We start from the raw sequence: 12,626 nt of genomic DNA, 5'->3' as shown, positions 1-12,626 counted from the left end.
AACTTCATACTGTAGAAAGCTTAGAGGAGTATAGAAAGTACAGGGTGAAGCAAAAAGGATCATTAAGAAAGCAAAGAGAGGATATGAAAAAATATTGGCAGGTAAAGTCAAAGAAAACCCAAAGATGTTTTACCAGTACATTAAGAGCAAGAGAATAACTAAGAAAAGGGTAGGACAGTTCAGAGATGCGTATGGTAACTTGTGCTCTGATGCTGAAGATGTGGGCAGGGTTCTCTTGAGTACTTTGTCTCTGTCTTCACTGAGGGGTGAAGCAGACATTCCAGTTAAAAAGGAGTGTGAAATATTAGTTACAATAAGCATAATGAGAGAGGAAGTATTGGAGGGACTGACACCCTTGAAGGTGAATAAGTCACCAGGGCTGGGTGGATTGTATCCCAGCCTATTAAAGGAAGCCAGGGAGGAAATAGCAGGTGCTCAGAGGATCATTTTTTCCAATCCTCACTAGATGCAGGCTCGGTACCAGAGGATTGGAGGTCTGCGAATGATGTACCATTATTTAAAAAGGGTGCAAGGGGTAGACCAAATAATTATAGGCTGGACAGTTTGACTTCTGTGGTGTGAAAACTATTAGAATCAATTCTGAGAGACAGGATAAACTGTCACTTAGAAAGGAACGTATAATCAGACATAGTCAGCATGGTTTTGTTACAGGAAAGTCATGTCTAAATAATTTAAGTATTTAATTAATTTAAGTAGTTTAAGTAATTTAATCACATTTTTTGAGGAAGAAAAGAGGAGGATCGATGAGGGTAGCGCAGTGGATGTTGTCTGCATAGATTTTAGTAAGGCATTTGACAAGGTCACACATGGAAGACTGCTTAGAAAAGTAGAAAAGTAAGAGCCCAAGGGATACAGGGGAATGTGGCGAGTTGGATTTAAAATTGGCTCAGCAACAGGAAACAAAGGTTGATGGATGTTTTTGCAAATGGTAAACGGTTTCCAGTGGTGTTCCACAGGGCTCAGTGTTGGGTCCCTTACTGTTTGTTGTATATATTAATGATTTGGACTTAAATGGGGGTGGCATGATTGGGAAATTTGCAGATGACACAAAAATTGGCCGTGTAGTTGATAGTGTCTCCAGAATTATATCAATGGTTTGGTTGAGTGGGCGGAAAAGTGGTCGATGGAATTCAATCCAAAGACGTGTGAGGTAATGCAGTTGGAGAGGGCAAACAAAGCTAGGGAATACACAATGAATGGGAGTATATTGGGAGGGGTAGAGGAAGTGAGAGACCTTGGTGTGCATGTCCACAGGCCCCTGAAGGTGACAGGACAGCTGGATAAGGTGGTAAAGAAAGCATATGGAATGCTTTCCTTTATTGGACATGGTATTGAATACAAAAGCAGGGATGTAATGATGGAACTGTATAAAATGCTGGTTAGGCCAAAACTGGAATTTTGTGTACAGTTCTGGTCGCCACATTACAGGAAGGACATAAATGCTCTGGAGAGAGTACAGAGGAGATTTATAAGAATGTTGCCAGGGCTTGAAAATCACAGCTCTGAGGAAAGATTGATTTGGCTGGGCTTGTTTTCCTTGGAACTGAGGAGGCTGAGGGGTGACCTGATTGAGGTGTACAAGATTATGAGGGGGCTAGATAGAGCAGACAGGGCTGCCTTGTTTCCCCTGAAAGAGAGGTCAGTTACCGGGGACACTGATTTAAGGTGAATGGTAGAAGGATTAGAGGGGGCATGAGGAAAAACTTCTTCATTCTGAGGGGTGGGTGGTTGGAATTCACTGCCTGGTTTGGCGGTGGAGGCAGAAACCTTCAATTCATTTAAAAGGCACCTGGATTTGCAACTAAAGTGCTGTAACCTGCAAGGCTACGGACCAGGTGCAGGAAGGTGGGATTAAAATGGGCAGCTACTTTTTTCTTTTTCAGTTGGCACAGACATGATGGGCTGAATGGCCTCTTTCTGTGCTGTGACTTTTCTATGGTTCTATTTGACAAAGTACCACATAATAGACTTATTAATGTTAGGATACCCAGCTGAGGTTGCCACTGGGCAAGCCTGATCCTAGGGTGGAACCCAGTTTGATCGTTCCTAACTTTTAATTGTTTGTTTAGATAAGTGGAGAGTGGCTACTGAACAAAGTCACAGGAATCAGCTGATGAACTTTTAACAAAAGAATAAAATATTTATTCAACAAGAAAAGATGAACTATATTACAATACTCCTTCACCCACAACTATACCTTTATAGATATGTGTAGTTTTGCAAGGATAACATAAGTTACAAACGCCATCTTATGCTTTAATGTTCACAATAATTATGCAGTCTATGTACACCTATGGCGACCTGTGGTCAGACACACCACACTCCGAAACCAAGTGACAGATGTCACCTCAACCAGATGCTATGGATCTCTCCTCAACTCCCCCTAGATGCTTGTCACACCGTGAGCCAACCAGTCTCACTGAACTCCACCTTTCACACGAGGGTTTCCAATCTCCACTCTCCAAGAACTCGCTTTGGAATCTTCTCCCAAACCAACGCTTTCTCTCAGATGCCTTCCACAAGGGTTCACCTCCAGGGTTTTGAACTCTCCTTCCGATGCTCTTCTTCCCTGGGTCACCACACGCATTCAAGTTGTCTTCCATGCACTCTCTCTCACCAACTCAGCCGTCAACAGTACTACCTCTACACATGCCCATAACAAAGAGTTACAGACCTTCAGTTGTCTCTTCGGACCTTCTTGACTCTTGCAAGCTGTTCTCACTTTAAATCTTCTTTCTGCAGCTTTTGTCTCTTTAAATCTGGAGCCTGGAGCCTTTCTCTCTGCCCCTCACTTTTAACTTCATTAACAGGACCTTTTTGAGGTTCCCCTGTTCCACTCCCCTGGATTTTAGGGGTTTTTCTTTAGCTTGGGGCTGGCTATCAGTCCCCTTTGCTCCAGTCTCTCCTGGCAGCTACTTTCAGCTAGCTGGACTCCAACAGCTTCCAAAACCAAACTGCTGCTTTTCGTCTTGTGTGTGTATCTGTGGGAGGGACCTACCTCTCTGGACCCCTGTTGCTAGGCAACAGCCCAATTCTTCTGTGGAGAGAAAGACAGAGTTAACATTCCAAGTCCGTATGACTCTTCTTCACTCTGAAGAGTCATACGAACTCGAAACGTTAGCTCTGTCTTTCTCTCCACAGATGCTGTCAGACCTGCAGAGTTTTTCCAGCAATTATTGTTTTTGTTTGATATCCAGCATCTGCAGTATTTTGCCTTTATCTTAGCCCCATTCTTCTTCTTGTTTATTTACTTATATTCTTAAGTCATACTCTCATTAGAAATGCAAGCACCTTTTTAAAGTGAAACTAAAACTCAATTTGACATTTCTTAACACAGAGATACAGAAATACAAATTAAACTTTAAAGCTAAAACTCATTCCTAACACCTACAAATTCCAATATAACTTACTAAAAGTATCTCTATTTCCTAACATTAACAAAATTCAAGCTCATGGCATCAACCGGGCAGTTTCTCGGTGTTACAGAGTTGATCTTCAGACAACTTTTCTTGGTGAAAACATTTGACTTTATTTACAAGACAGCAGTAGCAACTATACGTTTGCCTCAAACTCCATAACTAAGGAAGAACTCTCCAGTAGGGGTTCCCCACGCTGCTAACATATTGGTTTACACAGATCATGTGATCGTACAGCACAGGATTACCAATCCAACATTTGCCAAAACTATAATTACGACATTCCTCCCCCTTTAACTTTTTTGTACATTTTGTATTTACAAGGATATTTATCTCATGAAATTACGAGTTCAGTCCTTCAGGTGGTTTCCTGATCCGTGTGGAATGTTGTAGCTCCATGGCTTCAGGTTCTTTTGTAGGAAACACATTCTCTGGAACCGCATTAACATCAGGCACCTCATTAGGCACATGCAGTTCAGTGTTTTCCACTCCGACAGAGACATCGGGCATGTCTGTCCTTGGTTGAGCAATTTCAACAGGGACCACTGGTTCAGTAATGGTTACATGTGGAACAATATCTTGTTGGGGTATTTCTCTTATGCTTAAATGATCCACATGCTTACGGGTGGTGGGGCCCTCCACTTACACATGGTACGACAATGGTCTGGTCACTGAACTTATTTTACCAAATAACCACGTTGGTCCTCCACTGAAACTCTTTACATATACTGCTTCTCCAACAGTAAATTGTCTCTCACGGCTATGCAAATCATGGGCAGGACTTTTCAGTCGTCGTGCGGGGTCAGGCCCGACATGCCAACACATAAAATGACATGTGATGACGTTGAGCGGGATGAGGTTTCCTAAAGAATTTATTAATTAAATTTTTTAAATTCCTAAATATAAAAACATGTCCCATCTCATATGACACAGTCACATGAGGGGACATGTTTAAATGAATTTTTAATCCATTTATTCATTATTTACAATAGTGATTCAATCTCCGAGGCAGCTCCGTGCCTCAGGGAGATTGAATCGGTCTATCACAGTATCACAGAATCACACAGTGCAGAAGAGGCCCTTCAGCCCATTGAGTCTGCACCGACACGTCGGAAACACCTGACCTACCTACCTAATCCCATTTACCAGCACTTGGCCCATAGCCTTGAATGTTATGACGTGCCAAGTGCTCATCCAGGTATTTTTAAAGGATGTGAGGCAACCTGCCTCCACCACCCTTCCAAGCAGCGCATTCCAGACCGTCGCCACCCTCTGGGTAAGAAGGTTTTTCCTCACATCCCCCCTAAACCTCCTGCCCCTCACCTTGAACTTATGTCCCCTTGTGACTGACCCTTCAACTAAGGGGAACAGCTGCTCCCTATCCACCCTGTCCATGCCCCTCATAATCTTGTACACCTCGATCAGGATGCCCCTCAGTCTTCTCTGCTCCAGCGAAAACAACCCAAATCTATACAACCTCTCTTCATAACTTAAATCCCAGGCAACATCCTGGTGAATCTCCTCTGCGCCCCCTCCAGTGCAATCACATCCCTCCTATAATGTGGTGACCAGAACTGCGCACAGTACTCCAGCTGTGGCCTCACTAAGATTCTATACAACGCCAACATGACCTCCCTACTTTTGTAATCTATGCCTCGATTGATAAAGGCAAGTGTCCCATATGCCTTTTTCACCACCCCGCTAACATGCCCCTCTGCCTTCAGAGATATATGGACACACACACCAAGGTCCCTTTATTCCTCAGAACTTCCTAGTGTCATGCCGTTCATTGAATACTTCCTTGTCAAATTACTCCTTCCAAAGTGTATCACCTCACACTTTTCAAGATTAAATTCCATCTGCTACTTATCTGCCCATTTGACCCTCCCATCTCTATCTTCCTGTAGCCCATGACACTCAATCTCACTGTTAAACACCCGGCTAATCTTTGTGTCATCCGCAAACTTACTAATCCTATCCCCCACATAGTCATCTATGTCGCTTATATAAATGGTGAATAATAGGGGACCCAGCACAGATCCCTGTGGTGCGCCACTGGACATGGCTTCCAGTCACTAAAGCATCCTTCTGTCGTCACCCTCTGTCTCCCACAACTAAGCCAATTTTGAATCCACCTTATCAAATTACCCTGTATCCCATGTGCATTTGCCTTCTTTATAAGTCTCCCATGTGGGACCTTGTCAAAGGCTTTGCTGAAATCCGTATAATCTACATCAACTGCACTACCCTCATCTGGTCACCTCCTCAAAAAATTCAATCAGATTTGTTAGGCATGGCCTCCCTCTGACAAAGCCATGCTGACTATCCCTGATAAAACCTTGCCTCACCAAATGGAGATAGATTCTCTCCTTCAGAATTTTCTCCAATAGTTTCCCTACCACTGACTTGAGACTCACTGGTCGGTAGTTCCTTGGCTTCTCTCTACAACCCTTCTTAAATAGCGGAACCACATTAGCTGTTCTCCAGTCCTCTGGCACCTCCCCCGTGGCCAGAGAGGAATTAAAAATTTGGGTCAGAGCCCCTGCGATCTCCTCCCTTGCCTCCCTCAGCAGTCTGGGATACAAATCATCTGGACCTGGAGATTTGTCCACTTTTAGGCCTGCCAATACCTCCAATACCTTGTCACTCCCTATATCAATTTCCTCAAGAACCTCGCAGCCTCTCTCCCCGAGTTCCATACCTTCATCCTCATTCTCTTGGGTGAAGACGGATGTGAAGTATTCGTTCAACACTCTACCGATGTCCTCTGGCTCCACCCATAGAATACCCCCTTGGTCCCTAATGGGCCCTACTTGTTCCCTGGTTATCCTCTTCCCATTGATATAGTTATAGAATATCTTGGGACTTTCCCTACTTTTACCAGCCAGAGCTTTCTCATATCCCCTCTTTGCTCTCATAATTGCTTTCTTAAGCTCTACCCTGCACTTTCTGTACTCCACATGTGCGAAAGAGCGCTGGCCCTGACTCTCTCTTCTCCCCCCACCCGCTGGCACAGGTTGCACTGCGGCTCGTGCCTTACGTTGGATGGTCCTTAATTGGCCCGGGCGGTGATCGACCCACTCCCGCCGAGCCTGCCTGCCGCCTGAAAAATTCAGGCCGATGAGTCGCTTTTTGGTTTCCTTGACGTTTCTCCACCTTCCCCTCCAAACTGGGAAGTATTGGGCTCAGTCTTGTCTGAAGGTGGCTCCTCATCAGTAATTCTGCATCTTTCTACATGTCTTCTTCTTTTTACCAAGAATTTTGTCTCTGCCTTCTTTTTGACTTCACTATCAGTCAGACTTCTCTCAGATGCAAGCTTGTCTTAATTCAGTAGCTGAGCTATCCAAGACTTCATTATCTGCTCGCATCTTGGAAAATTCTATGACTTTTGCTTCCCAGCCTCTTTAGCTTCATTTAGCTGGTTCTTCAGCTCTTCAGTCTCTTTCTTCTATCTGTTGGCTTCTTCCTGAAACTTGAACATTGCTGCGTCTTCTCTGCCAACTGGTTCTTCAGTTTGTTCAGAGATGTGCCAAAATCTGTTTCTCTTCGAATTTTTTCAGAGGCACAAACTTTGACCTGAAGGAATCTTGTAGTGTGTGAAGGCCCCTTTCAACAGGTTTTCCTTTTCTTTGTGAAGGGTACTCACTTCATCTTGAACTCTGTCATTCAGCAGAGTCTACTTGAATTTCTTCTGCTGTTCTTCTGTGTCATTTTTTAAGGCAATCTTCATTTCTTCAGGTTGTTGAATCCTTACACACTCCTTTTTCATCCTGTTGTAGTCCTTGGACTCTCCAGGCTCTTTCTGAAGTCTGGGACACAAATCATCCTCATTCCTTTTTCAAGACAGGAGCTCTTCCAGCTTCCTTTTGAAATCTCACTGGCCAATCAAGGTTAATTTCCCTCAACCAATTTTGACCTAGGAGGCTTGGTCCTCTGCCTTTTAATACCATTACTGATAGATATGCTGATTGGTTTCTATAATGAACAGTTGCTCTGGTGATACCTTTTACTTGGATTTCTTCACCTGTGTACATTTTCAACTTGGCAGATGTTTGTTCCAATTTTAATTGTCATCACCTTTATTTAAATATCTGAAAGTGTGTTCTCCTATTACAGTGGTAGAAGCACCCGTGTCTACTTCCATTTTTAATGGTTTACCATTCACTTGCACTGTAACAAATATTGGCTCTGTCTTCCCAACTTTCATGTTAAACAGTGAATAAATGTCAGAATTGGTTGTTTCAAGCTTTTCCACACTATAGACTTCATTGGACTTCATTTGTTGTTTGGAAGCCTGTTTAAATCTCACTTTGCACTGTCTCATTCTGTATCCACTTCTGTGACAAAAATAACATTCTTCTTTTCTAAATTGCCAATTGCTAGAAGATTGATTGTTTCCACGTCACTGAAAGTTATTTTTTGATTTAGTTGCTAAGCTGTTTCCTCTCAATTTTTGGTTAGCGGGAACTGTTTCCCATTTTGCGGCGGTGTCCTGGCTTTTTGCGCCATTTTCAGCTGACTGTTTCCGCCCGATTTGGAGCACGGCGCCATTTTGCGCCCCCTGCTTGTGAATTCCTTACAGCACCTTCGATCGCCAGCACTATTTCTAATGCTTTCTTAAAATCAGCTGCACATCACAAACTAAACGATCTCTGAGCATGTCATTCAGGGTTTCACCAAAATCACAATGTTCCGTTAGTCGTTTTAAGTTCGCCAAATAGGTAGCAATTGCCTCACAGGGCTCTATTCCGTCAATTGAACTTGAAATTCTGCACTGTGACTGAGGGCTTGAGTTGAAAATGTCCCTTAACGAGGTCTACGAATTCACTGAAAGTCTTTGAATCTGGGGCACTCGGGGCCATCAAGCTTTGAATTAAATTGTAGGTTTTGCTCCCACAAATACTCAGGAGGATCGCTCTCTTTTCTTCCCCCATGATTTTGTTTGCTTGGAAGTAGAATGTGAGATGTTCTATATATTGAGACCAATCGTCTGCAGCTGGCTCAAAGGGATCAATTCTGCCAAACTGTGGCATTTCGGATGAGTGTATCTTCTTTTACTTTTAATGAACTTAGGTACTCTCAATCACTGGGCAAGGTACAGCACCAATTCTGATTTATCCTCCTTCGCCAGTTTGTTATAGAGTTGATCTTCAGACAACTTTTCTTAGTGGAAACATTTGACTTTGTTTACAAGACAGCAGTAGCAACTATACATGTGCCTCAAACTTCATAACTAAAGAAGAACTCTCCAGTAGAGGTTCCGCACGCTGCTAATATATTGGTTTACACAGGTCATGTGATCTTACAGCACAGGATTATTCTTAAAGCTACAGTCCAACATCTCCCAAAACTATAATTACTACACTGGGTGAATGTGAACTTTGCTGAGAAAGAGGAAGCAGAGTGTAGTGGTGAATGGTTAATCTTCAAACTGGTGGGAAGTGTGCCCTAAAGATCAGTATATGAGTCCCACTGTTCTGTTTCATGTATAACAATGACTTCGATATAGGGCATAATTTCAAAGCTTTACAGCAAATGAAAATGCAGACACATAGCAGTTGCCTTTTACTGCAGAGAAATATAAAATTATGTATTTGATTGGCAGAATGAAGAGAGGTAATATAAACTAAATGGTATAATTTTAAAGATTGTGCAGGAGCACAGTGAACTTGACCTTTATATTTACGAATCACTGATAAAGTTTCAGCTGAAGTACTGAGTGGAATTTTAACCGACAAGGGGAAGGGGGTGGTATTGATGCCTGCGGAGGATTAAAACATCAAAAAAGGTAAGCATGTCAGGAAGTCAGCAGGAACCCCCCCCAACCTCCGCATTTAATTGAGGCATGTTTCAAAAGGTGAGGGAAATCCGTGTGGAACTCGTGAGACTGCGATTTAAATATGCAAAAAGCAATTGACTAAAGATTTACTAGATTCTGGCTTTAACTGCCACCACATGGGTTTCCCGAGCTGTCTGATACTTGCTAGGGTCAACAAGACAAGAACAGAGCAGGGATTGATGGGATTGTGAAATTGGATGGAAATTCTTTAAAAGCTAAACTAGGACAGCTGCCTTTTGCCTAATTGAAAGCCTTTGCTTACAGGACCTGTTCTGAAAGCATGTTTGCACTGCTTCAGAGGTAATTTCCAAAACTTTGGCAGGCATTTTTGCTATTTTGAGCTTTTTTGACTATGATCTCCACTTCCCATCTGTCTGCCTTCACTGCAGCATGGGAGCATTTTATGCAGCTCAATCTCAAAAGTTAGATGAGGAATAAAAGGACCAGCACCACCAACACCAGCAGCAGCAGCAGAAACAGCACTACTAGCGCAAGAGCAACAGCAACAGGAACTGCCTTCTCCTCAGCCACCTGTCGCCTCAGAGGACAAAAGGCAAATATAAGAGGAAGTGATGCTCACAAGATAGGGTAAATAGATAGAGGATCAGCTTGCTGGAAATGACTGGCCTCAGCTGGAGAATTGTGTCTAATTCTGGGCACCACTTTAGGAAGAATGAGAAGGCATTGGAGACGGTGCAAAAAGGATTTACAAGAATGTTTCTGGCACGGTGGTTAGCGCTGCTGCCTCACAGCTTCAGGGACCTGGTTTTGATTCTGACCTCGGGTATTTGTCTGTGTGGAATTTGCACGTACCCCCCCGCCCCCCCATGTCAGCATGGGTTTCTCCGGGTGCTCCGGTTCCCTGCCACCGTCCAAAAGCATGCTGGTTAGGTGAATTGGGTACAGTAAATTGCCCCTTTTTGTGTGTTTGTGTGTGTGCGTGAGTGTGTGCCCTGTGATTGACTGGCGTCCTGTCCTGGGTGCCCATTGTCTGTCGGCATAGGCTCCGACTCCCCGCAGCCCTGAATTTGATGAAATGGGTCTGGAAAATTGAGTGAGTTCTGGGGATGAAACACTTCAGTTACGAGGGTAGGTTGGCAAAGCTGGGGCTATTCTCTTTAGAGAAGAGAAGTCTGAGAGGAAATTTCATGGAGGTGTGCAAATTCATAAGGGTAAGGACAGAGTAGATAGAGGGAAACTGTTCCCATTAGCCGAAGTCAAGAAACAGAGGACACCAAGCTAAGGTGATTGGCAAAAGATTATTGGCTGTGGGGATATCTTGTGTTGTGGGGTGAGGTGTTCCCAATGGGTTCAGCATTGTTGTGCCATAATGGTTGCACTTCCTCAGGTCAGTTGAATTGTGCTTGGATAAATCCATCACAGTTCTCTCTGGCAACTAGGTGAGTGACTGCAGGGACCCTGTCCACATCAGACTACTCCTCCTGTTGTTTATCCTCTTCTCTTCCTCCTGCTGTTCCTCAAGGTGCCAATTGTCAATTGCATTGGTAGGCAGCGGTAGGCCGTCCGCTGAATTTTACATGCCCTCTTGCCTTCAAACCTGCCAGCAGGGGAGCGTAAAATTCAGCCCTTAAGAGAAAATGTTTCCGTTTGTGGGTGAGAATAGAACTAGGGGTCATAAGTATAAGATAGTCACTAATAAATCCAATAGGGAATTCAGGAGAAAGTTCTTTACCAAGTGAGTGGTTGGAATATGGAACACTAACCATGGAATAGTTGAGATGATTAGTATAGGTGCACTTAAGGGGAAACTGGTAAACACGAGGGAGAAAAGAACAGAAGGATATGTTGGTGAAGTTAGATGAAGTATAAGCGAGAGGAAGCTCATGTGAAGCGTAAACACTGGTATGGGCCTGTTAGGCTGAATGTGCTGCAAATGCTTTGTAATTGTAATATTCTGTAATATATGATGGCATTGTCTCAGGATCAGAGTCCATGCTAAGTCTGGTAAGTGATATATCTATCGTTTATTTTACAGGAGTAACCACTGCCCCCCGCAACATAGCAATGTTTATAACTTTTCCCTACTGTAGTTCTATACAATTATTATTATTAATAAAGCTATTGCTGACAATTTAGATTTATTATCTTAATATTGGTTATAGTTTGAACATCATACTGTGCTAAATTAATTCAACAAAATAGTAACTGGCCCAGAGAGTCTGGAATTTCTTTTAATCTGCAGATAGCCTATGCATTATGTAGTGGTCAATTACCTGAGGATTCACTGTCTTCTTTGTTGTTGTTGTTGTTGTTGTTGTTGTTGTTCTTGGCAGTAATTAGCTCGTCTTTTCCTGAAATTACAATAAATTATTATCACCAACAGGGCCTTCAGCTCAAACCAAATCCATTTGTAATATATTTGGTTTGCTGTGTATGTCAGCCTTGGATCAATGGTAGCACTCTCTCCTCTGAGTCAGAAATTGTGTGTCCAACTCCAGTAATCCAGGTTGACTTTAGGAATGTAGGAAATACAGCAGCAAATTTTCACAGAGTAAGGTTCCACAAACAACAATGTGAGAACCTGTTTTTAGTGCACGTTGGTTAAGGGGCCTGCTCTTTTCAAATAGCAGCTGTGGGGCCTTTACATCCCCCTGAGAGGGCAGACAGGGTATTGGTTTATTGTCTCATTCAACAACGACACCGCTAAACAATGCAAGATTCCCAAGTACTGCTTAAGAGTGTCAGACTATTTTGGTGCTCAGTTCCCTGGAGTAGCACTTGAATTCACAGCCTTCTGACTCAGAAGCAAAGGTGCTGGCAACTGAACAATGGCTGGAACCTTCTGAGAAGTATTTCGGGGTGTTTTTTCTCACAAAGTTAGACAATAGTTCAGCCTAGTTAGTTGGCAACTCCATAGTCAGATAAAAGAAAGCTTTTATATACTCATTATAACTCATTTATATAGAGTTATTCACATCCTTGGGACACCGCATAATGCTTTACAACCAATGAAATACATTTCAAATGTCACTGCTGTAATGTAGGAATAAGCAGATAGTTCTTTTTGTGCAGAGGTAAGTCATTCACCAAGACAGTGTGCTTTCGGGGAGCTAGGGTTAAGATCAAAGATAGTAGGCTAGATGCTTTGTTGAAGTGGGATGTCAGGTGTCTGATTGCTTTACATACATGGGTGCAAATGATACATAGATGGTCTGACCTCATGAGGATAGAATTATCAGTAAAGTTAAGAATAAAGGACCAGAGTTATGCTCCCCGCCCACCTCCTGACTCCTCCCCTGTGGGGACGAGAGGGGTGTTGATATAGATGCCATGGTCTGTGGTTTGTCAGAAAGGATGGGCAGAATCATTGGCTTCACTGGCTGCCTGGA

General features: G+C 43.1%; 1 protein-coding gene across 1 annotated transcript in view; it reads right to left on the bottom strand.

The window, feature by feature from the left end:
• Positions 1-12,626, bottom strand: part of LOC144684520 (integrin alpha-E-like) — a 324,928-nt gene that overhangs the window by 242,639 nt on the left and 69,663 nt on the right. Inside the window, exon 7 of the mRNA XM_078548383.1 lies at positions 11,511-11,588. Coding sequence (XP_078404509.1) covers positions 11,511-11,588 — 78 coding nt within the window. The remainder of the gene's footprint in view (positions 1-11,510; positions 11,589-12,626) is intronic.

This window comes from Cetorhinus maximus, chromosome 9, assembly GCF_964194155.1.
Source record: "Cetorhinus maximus chromosome 9, sCetMax3.hap1.1, whole genome shotgun sequence".
Lineage (NCBI taxonomy): Eukaryota > Metazoa > Chordata > Chondrichthyes > Lamniformes > Cetorhinidae > Cetorhinus > Cetorhinus maximus.
This window is presented reverse-complemented; position numbering and strand designations above follow the sequence as displayed.